This window comes from Salvelinus fontinalis, chromosome 40 (genome assembly GCF_029448725.1).
Source record: "Salvelinus fontinalis isolate EN_2023a chromosome 40, ASM2944872v1, whole genome shotgun sequence".
NCBI lineage: Eukaryota > Metazoa > Chordata > Actinopteri > Salmoniformes > Salmonidae > Salvelinus > Salvelinus fontinalis.
The window spans coordinates 6555918-6574138 of NC_074704.1; the positions used below are offsets into that span (position 1 = coordinate 6555918).

The following is an 18221-nucleotide window of genomic DNA, read 5'->3' on the forward strand; positions in this document are numbered from 1 at the left end:
TTCTAACTGTACACATTCTTAAAAGAAAGTGGTGATCCTAACTGACCTAAGTCAGTGAATTCTTTACTAGGATTATTCATTATTATTATAGAATTATCCCCCCCTCCTGTTTGCACTGACCATTGAACCGTTTGCAGAAAGAATTAGACAGGACTCAAACGTAACAGGTATAAGAGCGTCTGCTAAATGACTTAAATGTAAATGTAAATGTAAATCAGTATGGGTAAACATGAATATAAACTAAACTTATTTGCAGATGATCTCCTGATATACCAGACCAATATTGAAAAGTCAATGCCCACTTTACAAAAAATATTTTCAGAATTCTCTAAGATTTCATATGTATGTGGAAAAAAATGAAATGAATACGTCAGTATCTAGAGCAATCATTTAACAAAACATATGAAATACAAAAAACATCTACTCATTCCAGGGTTTTTCTTTAAATTTAGTATTTTCTACATTGTAGAATAATAGTGAAGACATCAACACTATGAAATAACACATATGGAATCATGTACCAACCAAACAAGTGTTTAAACAAATCATAATATATTTTATATTTGTAAATATTCAAATAGTTACCCTTTGCCCTGATGACATTGCTATGCACACTCTTGGCTGCTTTTCCTTCACTCTGCGGTCCGACTCATCCCAAACCCTCTCAATTTGGTTGAGGTTGGGGGATTGTGGATGCCAGGTCATCTGATGCAGCACTCCATCACTCTCCTTCTTGGTAAAATAGCCCTTACACAGCTTGGAGGTGTGCTGGGTCATTGTCCTGTTGAAAAACAAATTATAGTCCCACTAAGCCCAAACCAGATGGGATGATGTATCACTGCAGAATGCTGTGGTAGCCATGCTGGTTAAGTGTGCCTTGAATTCTAAATAAATCACAGACAGTGTCACCAGCAAAGCACCCCCACACCATGACACCTCCTCCTCTCCTCATCATCACAAAGACACGGCGTTGGAACCAAAAATCTCCAACTTGGACTCCAGAACAAAGGACACATTTCCTCCGTTCTAATGTCCATATCTCATGTTTCTTGGCCCAAGCAAGTCTCTTCTTATTATTGGTGTCCTTTAGTAGTGTAGGGCGGCCGCGGGCCCTATGTCGCTTATGCCTAGGGCTAGCCCTGCCTTCATATTTGGTTGGTGATTTATGATTGTATGTCCACAGGATGGAAGGAGGCAGAGAGACATGCCCCTCCACTGCATCACCATATGTGACCCGTTTCAAGAAGCTAGGTGTTTGTCACACGTCACTACTTCACAGAATAGACATTTGAACATTTACATTTATTGTTTTTATGAAAATGTGTTTTTTGGCAGAAATGCCTTGCGGAATTTGCATGTACCTGAATACCGAACTTGTATGCCATCAGTAAATATGAATAAAATTGTAAGAGTTACCGAAAAACCACTGGAGCTGGAAAACTATAGACTTCAGCTATTTCAAGTGCATACGAAAGGAAGATAATGTCAATATGTGACGCAAGTTTGTACTACTATTGTACTACTATTGTACTTTAATACATGTCTATCCTGTCAGTAATTTGGAAAGTGTTACAAGTTTGTTATTTTTTTATGTGTTAACCCTTTATTCACCTCTGCTCAGGGAGTCAGGCATCTGAACTGAGATACCAAACTAACTTTAAAACATACTTTGAAACAGTGGCGGCCATTACCATTATTACCATTACCATTAGGGTGTTAGGGGCGGAGCCCCACTAGATTTAATCAATGAAATGTTACATATAATTAGTAAAAAAATGATTTCCCCAAAAAATGTTCCTAAATTTATCGGAGATATTAAGTTTAAACTCTTCATATGCTATTGTTATCAATTATTGATCAAATACAGTAAGATATTATCAGTGAACATTGGTAAAATATAAAGTTATCAACTACAGTACGATATTATTAATTAACATTTGGGAAATAGAACGTTGTCAGCTACAGTAAGATATTGTTAATGAACATTTGGGAAATATAATGTTTTCAACTACAGTAAGATATTACGCTCTCACTGGCTGGCTTCTGTACTTGGACACATAGGTCTACATTGAAACCTAGCTGCCACTGTAGGAAAGTTCAGTGGAGAAGAAGAAGACTGTTTGTTATAAACCCACTGAGATTATTACATTTTATTGAAAGGGAGTTGGGTCAGCAGGGAGTTAAAGAGAGAGAAATGACAGCTAGTGAGTACATTCTGTCTCATATGATTGCTGAGTGTAACACTAAGCATGCTGAAATTTATAAATTTTTTAAACATTCAGAAATAGCTAAGTTGTTTTGGTCAAATTAAGCCGTTACCTTTGAAACGCTATAGAGCTAGCTCCCGGCTTGTTACTTTGTGTAAAAACATAAATTCAGGAAGCCAGAGATTATTGGCTTATTGTCTGATAGATGCAGTGTCACATTTAGGACACATTCCTCTGCACAGGTGTTGCTGACACATGTCAGATCTTACAATATGTATCAGCTAACAATACTATCATCTAACAATGCTATCATCTACCAATACTCTCAGCTAACAATACTATCATCTGACAATACTATCATCTAACAATACTATCAGCTAATAATACTATCATCTAACAATACTGTCAGCTAAAGACATAGCCAGCTGGTGCCCGATGCCACAGTCGATGACGTGACACGCAACTATTGGTTGATGAGTCTGAGCAGGGGTGCCTTATCCTCTCATTTTAATACAACATTGGTAACGTCTTATTCTCTTATCACATTTAAAGTACTGTTAACCATCCTCAACTTCGTAGAAGGTGTTGTTTACATAGCTAGATAGTCTACTGGTGCTAAGACCTGTCAGTCATGGCGAGCCCCCCTCCCACTCAGTCTATTAGCTCCCTGTCCACTCAGCTTGTACTTTCAGCCCTCTAGAGGACTAGTGCCAAAAGCCCGTTTTAGGATGAGTAGTGCCATTGAGGACTTTCACAATTTTTAGGTAGTCAACTGGGTGGGACTTCCTATTGGTTAATAATGTCCTTTTTGGGCTGGGTGGCAGTATTGAGTATCTTGGAGGAAAAGGTGCCCATAGTAAACTGCTTCCTAGTCAGACCCAGACGCTAAGATATGCATAGTATTAGTAGATTTGGATAAAAAACACTTTGAAGTTTCTAAAACTGTTTGAATGATGTCTGTGAGTATAACAGAATTCATATGGCAGGAAAAAACCTGACAAAAATCCAAACAGGAAGTTGGAGACTTGAGGTTTGTAGGTCTGCCTATCCAATATACAGTGGGATATTGGTAATATTGCACTTCTTAAGGCTTCCACTAGATATCAACATTCTTTAGAAACTGGTTTGATGATTCTACTGTGAAGAACGAGAGAAGGAGAGATCATTCAGTCAAGTGCCTTCTGAAGTGACGCGTGCGCTCCCGCGAGAGAGACCTGAGTTTCCATCGCATTTCTGAAGACAAAGGAATTATCCGGTTGAAACAATATTGAAGATTTATGTTAAAAACATCCTAAAGATTGATTCATACATTGTTTGTCATGTTTCTACGAACTGTAATGGATCTGTTTGACTTTTCCTCTCATATGCCCGTCGTGGATTTGGAATTTGTGAACTCAAGGCGCGAACAGAAACGAGGTATTTGGACATAAATGATAGACTATATGAAAAAAAGACACATTTGTTGTCAAACTGGGACTCCCCGGAGTGCATTCTGATGAAGATCATCAAAGGGGATATTTATGACACATTTCTGACTTTTTCTGACTACCCAACATGGCGGATTTCTGTATCAAGTCTGAGCTCCGTTCTCAGATTATTGCATGTGTGCTTTTTCTGTAAAGTAAAAAAAAAAATCTGACACACATTAAGGAGACGTTTATCTAAAGTTCTATGCATAACACTTGTATTTTCAACATTTATGATGAGTATTTCTGCAAAATCACCGGATGTTTTGGAAGCAAAACATTACTGAGCATAACCAGCCAATGTAAACTCAGATTTTTGGATATAAATATGATCTTTACCGAACAAAACATGCATGTATTGTGTAACATGAAGTCCTATGAGTGTCATCTGATGAAGATCAAAGGTTAGTGATTCATTTTATCTCTATTTCTGCTTTTTGTGACACCTCTCTTCGGCTGGAAAATGGATTCTGTGATTTTGTGACTTGACTCTGACCTAGCATAATCATTTGTAATGCTTTTCCTGTAAAATATATTTGAACTCGGACACTGTGGTGGGATTAACGAGAAGTGTATCTTTAAAATGGTGTAAAATACTCGTATGCTTGAGGAATTTTAATTATGAGATAAATGTGGTTTTGAATTTGGCGCCCTTCACTTTCACTGGCTCAATCCCGTTAACGGGATTCAAGCCCTAAAAAGGTTTAAGAAAGGATCACATAATTCCATCCAGGTCGCCAGGAGGGATCAGCTAATGAATTATACTTGTGAGCAAACATTCCACAACTTCAGGTGGCAGTAAATCCCCAACTTTGGCTTTATACCTGTTCAAACAATACACTCCAGGTGGCAGTGTGCACCCTTTCAGTTTGTTTACTAACTCATAGAAGTAGTAGAAGAAGAACATTGATGACTTCCTATGGAGACAGCCTCAATGGCACTGCCTAGTTCAGGGGTGGGCAAACCTTTGTCTCAATGGCCACATTCAGGTTTTGAAACCAAGTGAAGGGCCACATACTGTGTGACAAAACATATGAAGCCTTTGTTCAAGTTGACACACAACTAGTAGTGTACTGTAGGTGTACATATGCTGCTAAGATTACAGAACAATTCTGTCACTGTATTATCTCTACCTACAATCGGACTCCCAGCCACAAAAAGTAAGTGCAAACGTTTAAAATATGAAAAAACATGTTTATATGACTGGAAACAGAAGATGTCTGATACAGACCATCTCCGTTCCTAAAGTAAAATCTGAGTGACACAAATAAGAGAAAAAAGTATATAATTTGAGTTCATATTGAATGGGCTGTTTATGATAGCATATTACGGAAGAGTTTTCATTTTACCTTCACCCTAAAAAAGAACATTGTGAGCCACATACAGAACATACTCAGAACAACATTTGGCTTCATGTTGATATGTAGATGATCTATAACTCTTTATATTATTAAAGCAGATTACTGAACAGTTCTCAAATAATCTCAGTCCAAACAAAATACAATTCGAGCCATTCAAGTGGTGATTAAGTGTTCAATGTCAAATGCATTCGGACAAGTGCATTGCTGGATAATTCTCACTGCAGTAACCATCACCATAATAATAATGAAATAATGTTGCAAACAGGCAAAGAAAACATAAGCCTGACTCTTGGTGATTTCAGTCTTAATGTGAGCAATGTTTCTGGTCACCTCTCTTGGAAAGGGCATCAAGTCTGGTGTAATTTCTGAAGTAGAGATCCTCAGAACAGCTGACAAGTGGTGATTTGTTAAATTTGACCTGTGAGGGGATATGTTGTAGTTCACGGCTGAGAAAGTTTTCACACACATATGTGGCCCCAAATAAAAACAGCATCCTCTGGGCTTTTTCATGTTTGGAAACTTTGTTTCATTCAGTGAGCCATAGAACTGGTCTATTGTTGCTGTTTTATACTTCTCTTTTGAAGCCCTGTCACATTGGATGGCGATGAGCTCCAATTGTGTGTCTGGTGGTGCTTTCGCAGTGTTGAAAGACAGGGGGCATGACACAAGCTCCAGCTCAGTCTCAATCATGGTGAAGTATGAGACGCGGTGGGAAAACTCAGCATGCAGGTCGATCAAAGTGCTACTGTCTGTTAGAGTTAGGCATTGCGATGTGTGCGCGTTCAATGAGGCACTGCGATGTGGGCGCGTTCAATGAGGCACTGCGATGTGGTCGCGTTCAATGAGGCACTGCGATGTGGTCGCGTTCAATGAGGCACTGCGATGTGGGCGCGTTCAATGAGGCACTGCGATGTGGGCGCGTTCAATGAGGCACTGCGATGTGGGCGCGTTCAGTGCGGGCACTGCGATGTGGGCGCGTTCAATGAGGCACTGCGATGTGGGCGCGTTCAGTGCGGCACTGCGATGTGGGCGCGTTCAATGAGGCACTGCGATGTGGGCGCGTTCAGTGCGGCACTGCGATGTGAGCGCGTTCAATGAGGCACTGCGATGTGGGCGCGTTCAGTGCGGCACTGCGATGTGTGCGCGTTCAATGAGGCACTGCGATGTGGGCGCGTTCAATGAGGCACTGCGATGTGGTCGCGTTCAGTGCGGCACTGCGATGTGGGCGCGTTCAGTGAGGCACTGCGATGTGGGCGCGTTCAGTGAGGCACTGCGATGTGGGCGCGTTCAGTGTGGCACTGCGATGTGGGCGCGTTCAGTGCGGCATTGCGATGTGGGCGCGTTCAGTGCGGCATTGTGATGTGGGCGCGTTCAGTGCGGGCACTGCGATGTGGGCGCGTTCAATGAGGCACTGCGATGTGGGCGCGTTCAGTGCGGCACTGCGATGTGGGCGCGTTCAATGAGGCACTGCGATGTGGGCGCGTTCAGTGCGGCACTGCGATGTGGGCGCGTTCAGTGTGACACTGCGATGTGGGCGCGTTCAGTGTGACACTGCGATGTGGGCGCGTTCAGTGTGACACTGCGATGTGGGCGCGTTCAGTGCGGCATTGCGATGTGGGCGCGTTCAGTGCGGCATTACGATGTGGGCGCGTTCAGTGCGGCATTGCGATGTGGGCGCGTTCAGTGCGGCACTGCGATGTGGGCGCGTTCAGTGCGGCATTGCGATGTGGGCGCGTTCAGTGAGGCACTGCGATGTGGGCGCGTTCAGTGCGGCACTGCGATGTGGGCGCGTTCAGTGATGCACTGCGATGTGGGCGGGTACAGTGTGGCACTGCGATGTGGGCGCGTACAGTGTGGCACTGCGATGTGGGCGCGTTCAGTGTGGCACTGCGATGTAGGCGCGTTCAGTGAGGCACTGCGATGTGGGCGCGTTCACTGTGGCACTGCGATTTGGGCGCGTACAGTGAGGCACTGCGATTTGTTGTGTGACAAAACTGCACATTTTAGACTGGCCTTTAATTGCCCCCCGCACAAGGTGCACCAGACCCTGGGTCTCGACCCCGCCCTGTGCAACTGGATACTGGACTTCCTGACGGGCCACCCCCAGGTGGTGAGGGTATGTAACAACATCTCCACCCCGCTGATCCTCAACACTGGGGCCCCACAAGGGTGCGTTCTGAGCCCCCTCCTGTACTCCCTGTTCACCCACGACTGCGTGGCCATGCACGCCTCCAACTCAATCATCAAGTTTGCGGACGACACTACAGTGGTAGGCTTGATTACCAACAACGATGAGATGGCCTACAGGGGGGAGGTGAGGGCCCTCGGAGTGTGGTGTCAGGAAAATAACCTCACACTCAACGTCAACAAAACAAAGGAGATGATTGTGGACTTCAGGAAACAGCAGAGGGAGCACGCCCCTATCCACATCGATGGGACAATAGTGGAGAGGGTAGTAAGTTTTATGTTCCTTGGCGTACACATCACGGACAAACTGAATTGGTCCACCCACACAGACAGCACCGTGAAGAAGGCGCAGCAGCGCCTCTTCAACCTCAGGAGGCTGAAGAAATTTGGCTTGTCACCAAAAGCACTCACAAACTTCTACATATGCACAATTGAGAGCATCCTGTCGGGCTGTATCACCCCCTGGTACGGCAACTGCTTCGCCCACAACCGTAAGGCTCTCCAGAGGGTAGTGGGGTCTGCACAACGCATCACCGGGGGCAAACTACCTGCCCTCCAGGACACCCACACCACCCGATGTCACAGGAAGGCCATAAAGATCATCAAGGACAACAACCACCCGAGCCACTGCCTGTTCACCCCGCTATCATCCAGAAGGCGAGGTCAGTACAGGTGCATCAAAGCAGGGACCGAGAGACTGAAAAACAGCTTCTATCTCAAGGCGATCAGACTGTTAAACAGCCACCACTAACATTGAGTGGCTGCTGCCAACACACTGACTCAACTCCAGCCACTTTATTAATGGGAATTGATGGAAATTGATGTAAAATATATCACTAGCCACTTTAAACAATCCTACTTAATTTAATGTTTACATACCCTACACTACTCATCTCATATGTATATGTATATACTGTACTCTATATCATCTACTGCATCTTTATGTAATACATGTATCACTAGCCACTTTAAACTATGCCACTTTGTTTACATACCCTACATTACTCATCTCATGTGAGAAATACGTTTTTTGTGCGTATGTAAAATTTCTGTGATATTTTATTTCACCTCATGAAACATGGACACTTTACATGTTGCATTTATATTTTTGTTCATTGTAATATTGTGAGTTGCCTTGTTATGGTTTGTCTTTTTCAAAAATATTTAAATTGAAAGTTGTCATTTTTATTCGTTTGCCAGATGTACAGTAACTGACTATTCCTTGGGGAGAATGTTTTGTTGTCATGTGCTGTATTCTATAAGCTGTTTTTCCTTAGATGTTTGTAGCTTAGTTGAGATTTAATTGATGTTAGTGTTTATTCAGTGTCTGTAATTTCCATGACAATCAACAATAATTGAATTAAACTAAATTATGATTAATAAAAAACATTTCCCTTTCTCAAATTTCCTGTAAAAACAATTATGACGTTTTCAACTGGCCATTTGGCTTGTTTTATTTGTCTCAGTCTCCAATCAAGCGCCCAACCATCAACCACATAGTAAACATAGCTATGCAGGTATTGCATGGAATCACCAATCGCCTAGAACACAGCATATACATATTTTCTGTAGTGCAATCATGCCCTTGTTAATTATTTTCACTAACTGTTATAATTTCAAAAACAATTTAAAACCTGTGTGTTTCCACAGATTCAGGGCTGCCCTCTGACCTGAGGATAGTTCTGGTGGGTAAGACTGGAGCAGGGAAGAGTGCAACAGGAAACACCATCCTTGGGAAGGAAGATGCGTTCAATGCAGAGGCTTCTCCAGTGTCTGTCACTGCAGAGACTAAGAAGGAGAGAGGAGAGGTGGAAGGGTGGAAGGTTGAAGTCATCGACACCCCAGGACTCTTTGACACATCAGTGGATGCAGTGAAGATGAAAGGAGAAATAGACAAGTGTATTAAGATGTCAGTCCCAGGACCCCACGCCTTCCTGCTGGTGATCAGACTGGGGAGGTTCACAGAGGAGGAGAGGAACACTGTGAAGTGGATCCAGGAGAACTTTGGAGAAGAAGCCTCAAAATACACCATCATTCTGTTCACTGGAGAAGATCAGCTGGGGGGGAAAAAGGCTGAGGACTTTGTGAATGAGAGTGAAGAGCTCCAGGCTCTCATCGCTCAATGTGGCGGCAGATACCACTTTTTCAATAACGCCAAGAGAGTTGACACCACTCAGGTCACAGAGCTGCTGAGGATGATAGAGAAGATGGTGGAGGAGAATGAAGAAAAATACTACACCCATGAGATGTTCGAGAAGGCCCAGGAAATACTGGACTGGGAAAATACTACGGTTGTGAAATTATTAAAATCGTGGCCTGTACCTTTAAAAATAGCAACAACACCATTATGGATCCCTTTTGTTCTGCAACAGAAAAAGAAAAGAATTAGCATGAAAAAAAAGCTCTCTGATCTGCTATGGGGAACAGATAAGATCAGGGATGAGATCAGAGAAATGGCAGATTTATCGAATCAAGATAATATAGTGGACTCAGGAGCAAATACAGGTTCTTATGTTCTTGTTTCAACTCAAGCTGCCACTGCTTCCCCTATCCTAGCCACCCCTACCCCAGCCAGCCCTATCCCAACCTCCTCTATTCCGGCCACCCCTACCCCAGCCAGCCCTATCCCAACCTCCTCTATTCCGGCCACCCCTACCCCAGCCAGCCCTATCCCAACCTCCTCTATTCCGGCTACCCCTACCCCAGCCGCCACCTTGTCATCCACCTTTACAATAACCATTCCACCACTTGCAAATGCATCTCTCTATCTGACAGTGGGAGCTGTTGTAGTGTGCATCTTTGCAGTATTTGTAGGTCTATATTTGATGGGTTAGAAGTAACAATAGATACAGTGCATTCGGAAAGTATTCAGACCGTTTCTCTTTTTCCACATTTTGTTACGTTACAGCCAGTTTCTAATATGGATAAAAAAAAAAAAATCCTCATCAATCTACACACAATGCCCCATAAAGACAAAACGAAAACAGGTTTTTAGATTTTTTTTCAAATGTATGAAAAATAAAAAACATAAATACCTTATTTACAGAAGTATTCAGACCCTTTGCTATGAGTCTCAAAATTGAGTTCAGGTGCATCTTGTTTCCATTGATCATCCTTGAGATGTTTCTACAACTTGATTGGAGTCCACCTGTGGTAAATTCAATTATTGGACATTATTTGGAAAGGCACACATCTGTCTATATAAGGTCCCACAGTTGACAGTGCATGTCAGAGCAAAAACCAAGCCATGAGGTTGAAGGAATTGTCCGTAGAGCTCAGAGTCAGGATTGTGTCGAGGCACAGATCTGGGGAAGGGTACCAAAAAACGTCTGCAGCATTGAAGGTCCCCAAAAACACAGTGGACTCCATCATTCTTAATGGAAGAAGTTTGGAACCCCCAAGACACTTCCTAGAACTGGCCGCTCTTCCAAACTGAGCAATCGGGGGAGAAGGGCCTTGGTGAGGGAGGTGACCAAGAACCCGATGGTCACTCTGACAGAGCTCCTCTGTGGAGATGGGAGAACCTTCCAGAAGGACACCCATCTCTGCAGCACCCCATCAATCAGGCCTTTTTGGTAGAGTGGCAAGACGGACACCACTACTCAGTAAAAGGCAAACATTTATATTTATATACAATATATTCCTCTTATAATTCTAGCATTAACTTTCTCATCAGATCAGTATCTCCATGCATTCTTAGTCTAAATTACTATACATTATAAAGTGTGTAGACCTCCACAATCAACCCGATACCCCAAAATATACAATTTTAGACAAGTCTAAATCAATGACGGGTACATTTGACCAACCCCCCCCTTCAGGCACTCATTCTTCGGGCGTCTCTTCAATGTCTTCTTCAGATAGCTTCACAGTTCAAAGTGGATGGCCCATGATAATGTCCCAATTTCAATGTCTCACCTGGACCGCCACCACCTTATGTATTTTCCATTTGCTAACCAGTATACCAGCAACATGATACCTTAAACTGGATACCTTAAACTGGATACTGTGTACAGGTTGCTGGCTCTGACTCAGGTCTCATGGTAGAAGTGGTGAAGGACAGGGTCGTAGTGAACGACATTGTTGCCGGTTAGAGGGGGTTTGAGGCTCACACTGTTCTAGGCCAAATTATCCCTGCCATGCATCTAGATACCACCTGGGGTCCCTATCGCCATAACCAGAACAACAGTTTAGTTTAGGGCATTTCTGATTCAAACAGATCAGATTTTGATGTAAAACCTAATTTGGCTTCTTACGTCATTCCAAGTTACGTCTATATTCTGTGTTAATTCGCTCTAACTTTATGGAAAAAGGGTTTATTTGATAAACATAGCAACTCCTCTCTTGCTGCGGGAATAAATAAACACATTTTCAAGCTTCATGGGCAGGCTTTCTTTCCCCGAAATGTATAACCAGGACAGAGAAAATACCATAAGCGTTTATATTTGTTTTAGTTAGGGGAACCTAAACTGGATATACGCCAATCTTTTTCTGAGCATATTTCCCAGACCTTTTTAGACAGTCATAGAATGTAAAACCTTATTTTTATCGAATGATCCATAAAGGGACCACACTGATGTAACGGTCCTGACCTGTTTTATGTTGTTTTTTGTATGTGTTTAGGTCAGGGCATGTGTTTTGGGTGGGCAGTCTATGTTATCTGTTTCTATGTTGGTTTTGGTTGCCTGGTATGGCTCTTAATTAGAGGCAGGTGTTTTGCGTTCTCCTCTAATTAAGAGTCATATTTAGGTAGGGTGTTCTCACTGTTTGTTTGTGGGTGATTGTCTCCTGTGTCGTCGAATGTATGTACCATACGGGACTGTTTGGCTGTTCGTTTATTTTGATGTCGTCTGTTTCCTGTCCGTGAGTTTACGTTTAGTTATGTAAGTTTATGTTCAGGTTTCGTCAACGTCGTTTTCTTGTTTTGTATTTTTGAAAGTGTTTTGTTTTTTCGTGTTGCCATCATAGTTTTTTCAAATAAAGAGATGGCCTATTTCCCTACTGCTGCATTTTGGTCTGATGATCCTTCTCTCCTCTCCTCGTCCGAGGATGAGGAGAGCGACAGCTTTTACAACTGAATACTTTCACACCCCTTACGTTGGTCTAAGTATGGATGTTCAAGTTCTATATTATTATAATTTTCCCATTGTTACTTTATCAAATCTCTAGTAATCAATTATACCCACATACAATTTCTCATGTGCTCATATCTTCACAGAATAGCCGTATAAGTTATACATCGAAACTTATTATCCAAATTTCAATTAAGTTATTATGTAAATTTCTATATCTTATTATCCAAATTTCTAATGATCCAAATTTCAATCTCTTATTACCCAAACTCCAGGTTAACAATTATTTCCACCCTCACACAACTCTCATATCACATTCACACAGTACTGTTCCCAAACATACACAATCAATATTTTTTCTAACTTCTATGAGTTTCTAATTCAGGACTAGTTCCTGGAATTACATAATTTGCACAGTTGCATCTTACTATACAAACCCAGGGCATTATAATACATTTCACTCCTCTCCTTACAACGGCAGTATGTTCACGACTCTGTGTTTTCTCCTCCTAGGACAGTATCATCATCATTCCTTTTTATTATAACAATATTTTCAGAATCTCATAACCTAAAAGCGGAGGTACGTTCACGACTACATATTTCTACGGTCACGATTTCCTTTCTATTATGACGATTTCTTCCCTCACACAAATCTTATCATTGTAAGCACAGCAGTACGGTCAGGTCTTCTACTCTAGGGCAGTACGGTCACGACTCCCTCTTTATTATGACAATACCATCAGGATCTCATAATCTCTAAAACGTCAGTACGTTCACGACTTCGTTTTTATTGAATTGTTTCCGAGAAATGTTACCCTATTGTTACCCTAATGTTACCCTAGTCTCACCCTATTCGATTTGTCTTTGTTTGGGATCCTGTATCCGTCCACCGGCCCCATCTGGAGGACCCTGGGCGGGTTGCCTTGAATCACACCTAGAGTGATTCCCATGCACGGTTGACCCTGGTCCTCAGGAGTGGTCAGCAGACAGATAAGGATTCCATCCTCGTCACCTTGAATGTCGTGGAAAAATCTTTATTAAGTGAGAGAGACTTTGTTAACCCCCCCCCGCCCCCGGCTAAATTTCTCAGATGCAAAGACGATTAGAAACAAAGAGAGATTTGTTATACTCCTACTATCTTTATCTCAGGTTACAAACACCAACTCATTCTATGGAATACAGGCTGTAGGTTTAATCACCAAGCCATCACAGATAAATGTTTAGCGCCAAGTCCCAGAGGCCCAACTAAGTCACACTCACACAGAAGAGAGAGTTCTCATCAAAGCAATTCGATCCACAAACAGTATTAAAACATCATCTTGTATTTTTCTACCATAATGGGGAGAAGGTTCGCCTTCCAACAGGACAACGACTGTAAACGCACAGCCAAGACAATACAATACAGGAGTGGCTTCAAGACAAGTCTCTGAATGTCATTAAGTGACCCAGTCAGAGCCTGGACTTCAACCCGATCTAACATTTCTGGAGAGACCTGAAAGTAGCTGTGTAGCGACACTCCCCATCCAACCTGACAGAGCTTGAGAGGATCTGCAGAGAAGAATGGGAGAAACTCCCCAAATACAGGTGTGCCAAGCTTGTAGCATCATTTGTAAGTCGCTCTGGATAAGAGCGTCTGCTAAATGACTTAAATGTAAATGTAATACCCAAGAAGACTCGAGGCTGTGATCACTGCCAAAGGTGTTTCAACAAAGTACTGAGTAAAGGGTCTGAATACTTATGTAAATGTGATTTTTCAGTGTTTATTTTTTATACATTTGAAAAAGAATCTACACAACTGTTTTTGCTTTGTCATTAAGAGGGCATTGTGTATAGATTGATGAGGGGGAAACAACAATTTAATCAATTTTAGAATATTGCTGTAACGTAACAAAATGTGGAAAAAGTCAAGGGGTCTGAATACTTTATGAATGCCCTGTATATTTACAGTATATACAGGCTTGATGTTGATGGGTTAGAAGTACCAATAAATGGGGGAGGTTGAGAAATCCACTATAGATAATTTAGTGATGCAGTTGATTAGAGTACAGTAGCGAGTAATGTTATAGTGGACTCCATGTGGTCTCTAGTAGTAATGTTATAGTGTACTGTATGTGGTCTGTAGTAGTACTGATATAGTGTACTGTATGTGGTCTCTAGTAGTAATGTTATAGTGTACTGTATGTGGTCTGTAGTAGTACTGATATAGTGTACTGTATGTGGTCTGTAGTAGTACTGATATAGTGTACTGTATGTGGTCTGTAGTAGTACTGATATAGTGTACTGTATGTGGTCTGTAGTAGTACTGATATAGTGTACTGTATGTGGTCTCTAGTAGTAATGTTATAGTGTACTGTATGTGGTCTGTAGTAGTACTGATATAGTGTACTGTATGTGGTCTGTAGTAGTAATGTTATAGTGTACTGTATGTGGTCTGTAGTAGTACTGATATAGTGTACTGTATGTGGTCTGTAGTAGTACTGATATAGTGTACTGTATGTGGTCTGTAGTAGTAATGTTATAGTGTACTGTATGTGGTCTGTAGTAGTACTGATATAGTGTACTGTATGTGGTCTGTAGTAGTACTGATATAGTGTACTGTATGTGGTCTCTAGTAGTAATGTTATAGTGTACTGTATGTGGTCTGTAGTAGTACTGATATAGTGTACTGCATGTGGTCTGTAGTAGTACTGATATAGTGTACTGCATGTGGTCTGTAGTAGTACTGATATAGTGTACTGCATGTGGTCTGTAGTAGTACTGATATAGTGTACTGCATGTGGTCTGTAGTGATAATGTTATAGTGTACTGCATGGGGTAGAGGCTCATCAAAGAGAAGGACAATTTAAATAAAATTGAGCACACAGCCATGCAAACTCCATAGACAAGCTCAGTGATTTTCCATGTGGCACCGTCATAGGATGCATCCTTTCCAACAAGTCAGAGAGCAGGACAATTATAACTTGACCTTGGAAGATCAGCCATTGATTACGAGTATCTATATTTCAATAGGTTTATTCCAGCATGCAATTGTTTGTGTTTGTTTATGGGGAGTATTTTTTTAAATTAATGAGTTCAACTTAATTTCACATATATACTTTTATTATGTATTCAATAATTCTATGATAATAATCTATTTAAAAATAACATACATTTACCAGTTAGCCATCTGTATGTTATGGTTGATTACTTAATTAAGTAGGGTTAAAAAAAAAAGTGTTTTAGATCAATGAAGCTGTTTTGATTTTAATATCTTTGATGATTTGAGGTGACAGTTGTATCTAGTGTTGTATGATGTTTCCATACTGTCAACAAGAATATAATTAAATGAATTGATCTTCTACACTTCATGTATATACTCTTTGTTTATTGCTAAAGTCTGTTTGTTCAGGGAAGTGGAGGAAAGAACAGGAGACAGAATGAGTGGATATGATTACGAATATCCACATTGAGGTCAAGAAATCAAGAAGGTGGATATTTAAGGTGGCTTGTTGACAGCCACTGCAGTAGTTTTGTTGGATGGCAGAAGCACCAGTAGTAGTTCAGACGGTGGTACTGTAGCAGCACCAGTAGTAGTTCAGACGGTGGTACTGTAGCAGCACCAGTAGTAGTTCAGAAGGTGGTACTGTAGCAGCACCAGTAGTAGTTCAGACGGTGGTACTGTAGCAGCACCAGTAGTAGTTCAGACGGTGGTACTGTAGCAGCACCAGTAGTAGTTCAGACGGTGGTACTGTAGCAGCACCAGTAGTAGTTCAGAAGGTGGTACTGTAGCAGCACCAGCAGTAGATCAGAAGGTGGTACTGTAGCAGCACCAGTAGTAGTTCAGATGGTGGTACTGTAGCAGCACCAGCAGTAGTTCAGAAGGTGGTACTGAAGCAGCACCAGTAGTAGATCAGAAGGTGGTACTGTAGCAGCACCAGTAGTAGATCAGATGGTGGTACTGTAACAGCACCAGTAGTAGTTCAGAAGATGGTACTGTAGCAGCACCAGTAGTAGTTCAGAGGTGGTACTGAAGCAGCACCAGTAGTAGTTCAGAAGGTGGTACTGTAGCAGCACCAGTAGTAGTTCAGATGGTGGTACTGTAGCAGCACCAGTAGTAGTTCAGAAGGTGGTACTGTAGCAGCACCAGTAGTAGTTCAGAAGGTGGTACTGTAGCAGCACCAGTAGTAGTTCAGAAGGTGGTACTGTAGCAGCACCAGCAGTAGTTCAGAAGGTGGTACTGTAGCAGCACCAGTAGTAGATCAGAAGGTGTTACTGTAGCAGCACCAGTAGTAGTTCAGACGGTGGTACTGTAGCAGCACCAGCAGTAGTTCAGACGGTGGTACTGTAGCAGCACCAGCAGTAGTTCAGAAGGTGGTACTGTAGCAGCACCAGTAGTAGATCAGATGGTGGTACTGTGGCAGCACCAGTAGTAGATCAGAAGGTGGTACTGTAGCAGCACCAGTAGTAGTTCAGAAGGTGGTACTGTAGCAGCACCAGTAGTAGTTCAGAAGGTGGTACTGTAGCAGCACCAGTAGTAGTTCAGAAGGTGGTACTGTAGCAGCACCAGTAGTAGTTCAGAAGGTGGTACTGTAGCAGCACAAGTAGTAGTTCAGACTGTGGTACTGTAGCAGCACCAGTAGTAGATCAGATGGTGGTACTGTAGCAGCACCAGTAGTAGTTCAGAAGGTGGTACTGTAGCAGCACCAGTAGTAGTTCAGAAGGTGGTACTGTAGCAGCACCGGTAGTAGTTCAGAAGGTGGTACTGTAGCAGCACCAGTAGTAGATCAGAAGGTGGTAGCAGCACCAGTAGTAGATCCTCTTGCAGCTTGTTTAACGGGGTACATTTTCATGGTTCAATGCCTTTAAAAAGACTGAAAGACCCTGACATATAAAGATGTGGAAGATAAGAGGTTGGAGTGGGGAAACACTCAGAGTGATTTAAGTGTAGCAGTAGAGTAGATTAATACTGTACAATGAGAATCAACAGACGTCAGATACAATGAGTGCAGACACACGTATTTTCTTTTTACACACAATGATTGGTAACACTTTACTTGACATTCAGCATCATAACAGGTTATGACACGGTCATAATCATGTATTAATATGTCATAAAAGCTGACATAACGTGTCATAATAGGGTCATAACACTGTCATCACAGATATATATAGATCTGTTGTAACATATATTGCAATATTTTATGGCTGGTTACGACACCTACATAAGAGTGTCAAAACCCACAAAACCTACCACACAAGACAAACAATACATTACACCATAGCCTACTTGTCAACAGTAGGTTTATGTTAGATAACATTTTCTGAAAGGTACCATATTAAATTATCATTGTAATTGCTCACACGTTGATGTCAGACATGTACCTACCCCAATGCTCTGTTGCTGATGACTGTGATCAAGAGCCTCACATACAGTATATTATTTGCCACAGAATGAATTGGGAGCAAGGCCTCAAATAATCTTTATATACCAGAGCGGCGAGAAAAGTTTTCTATATTATTGAAACAATGTTGCGATTGTTTGTGAGAATGCCAACAGGTGTGGTTCCCGTTGGGGAAAGATTATATTGGGGAAAGGTTCCCGTGGGGGATGCCATGGAAGCCAAGAAGGGGAGTGAGGTGTGTGTGTGTGTGTGTGTGTGTGTGTGCGTGTGTGTGTGTGTGTGTGTGTGCGTGTGTGCGTGCGTGCGTGCGTGTGTGTGGGGGGGGTCTGGGAGAGGAAGTGAGTCCATCTGAGTATGTGCCTGAACTCAATGTTATACACTAGTTGTCGTGTCGCCCATTCATTTCTAATGACCCGTCATTTTTGACTCACTCATTTTTCAAAATAAAAAAAACAAGACAAAACACGTGGAAAATGAAAAATGGATCGATGATGGCTAGAAGACCGGCGACGCCGACCGCTGAGCGCCGCCCGAACAAGGAGAGGAC

At 42.1% G+C, this 18221-nt stretch overlaps 1 protein-coding gene across 1 annotated transcript in view; it reads left to right on the plus strand.

Moving 5' to 3' along the window:
- Nucleotides 1-18221, plus strand: part of LOC129839218 (GTPase IMAP family member 8-like) — a 117379-nt gene that overhangs the window by 14853 nt on the left and 84305 nt on the right. The window contains 2 exon segments of the mRNA XM_055906523.1: nucleotides 8872-9383; nucleotides 13199-13210. Of these exon segments, the coding sequence (XP_055762498.1) occupies nucleotides 8872-9383; nucleotides 13199-13210 (524 nt within the window).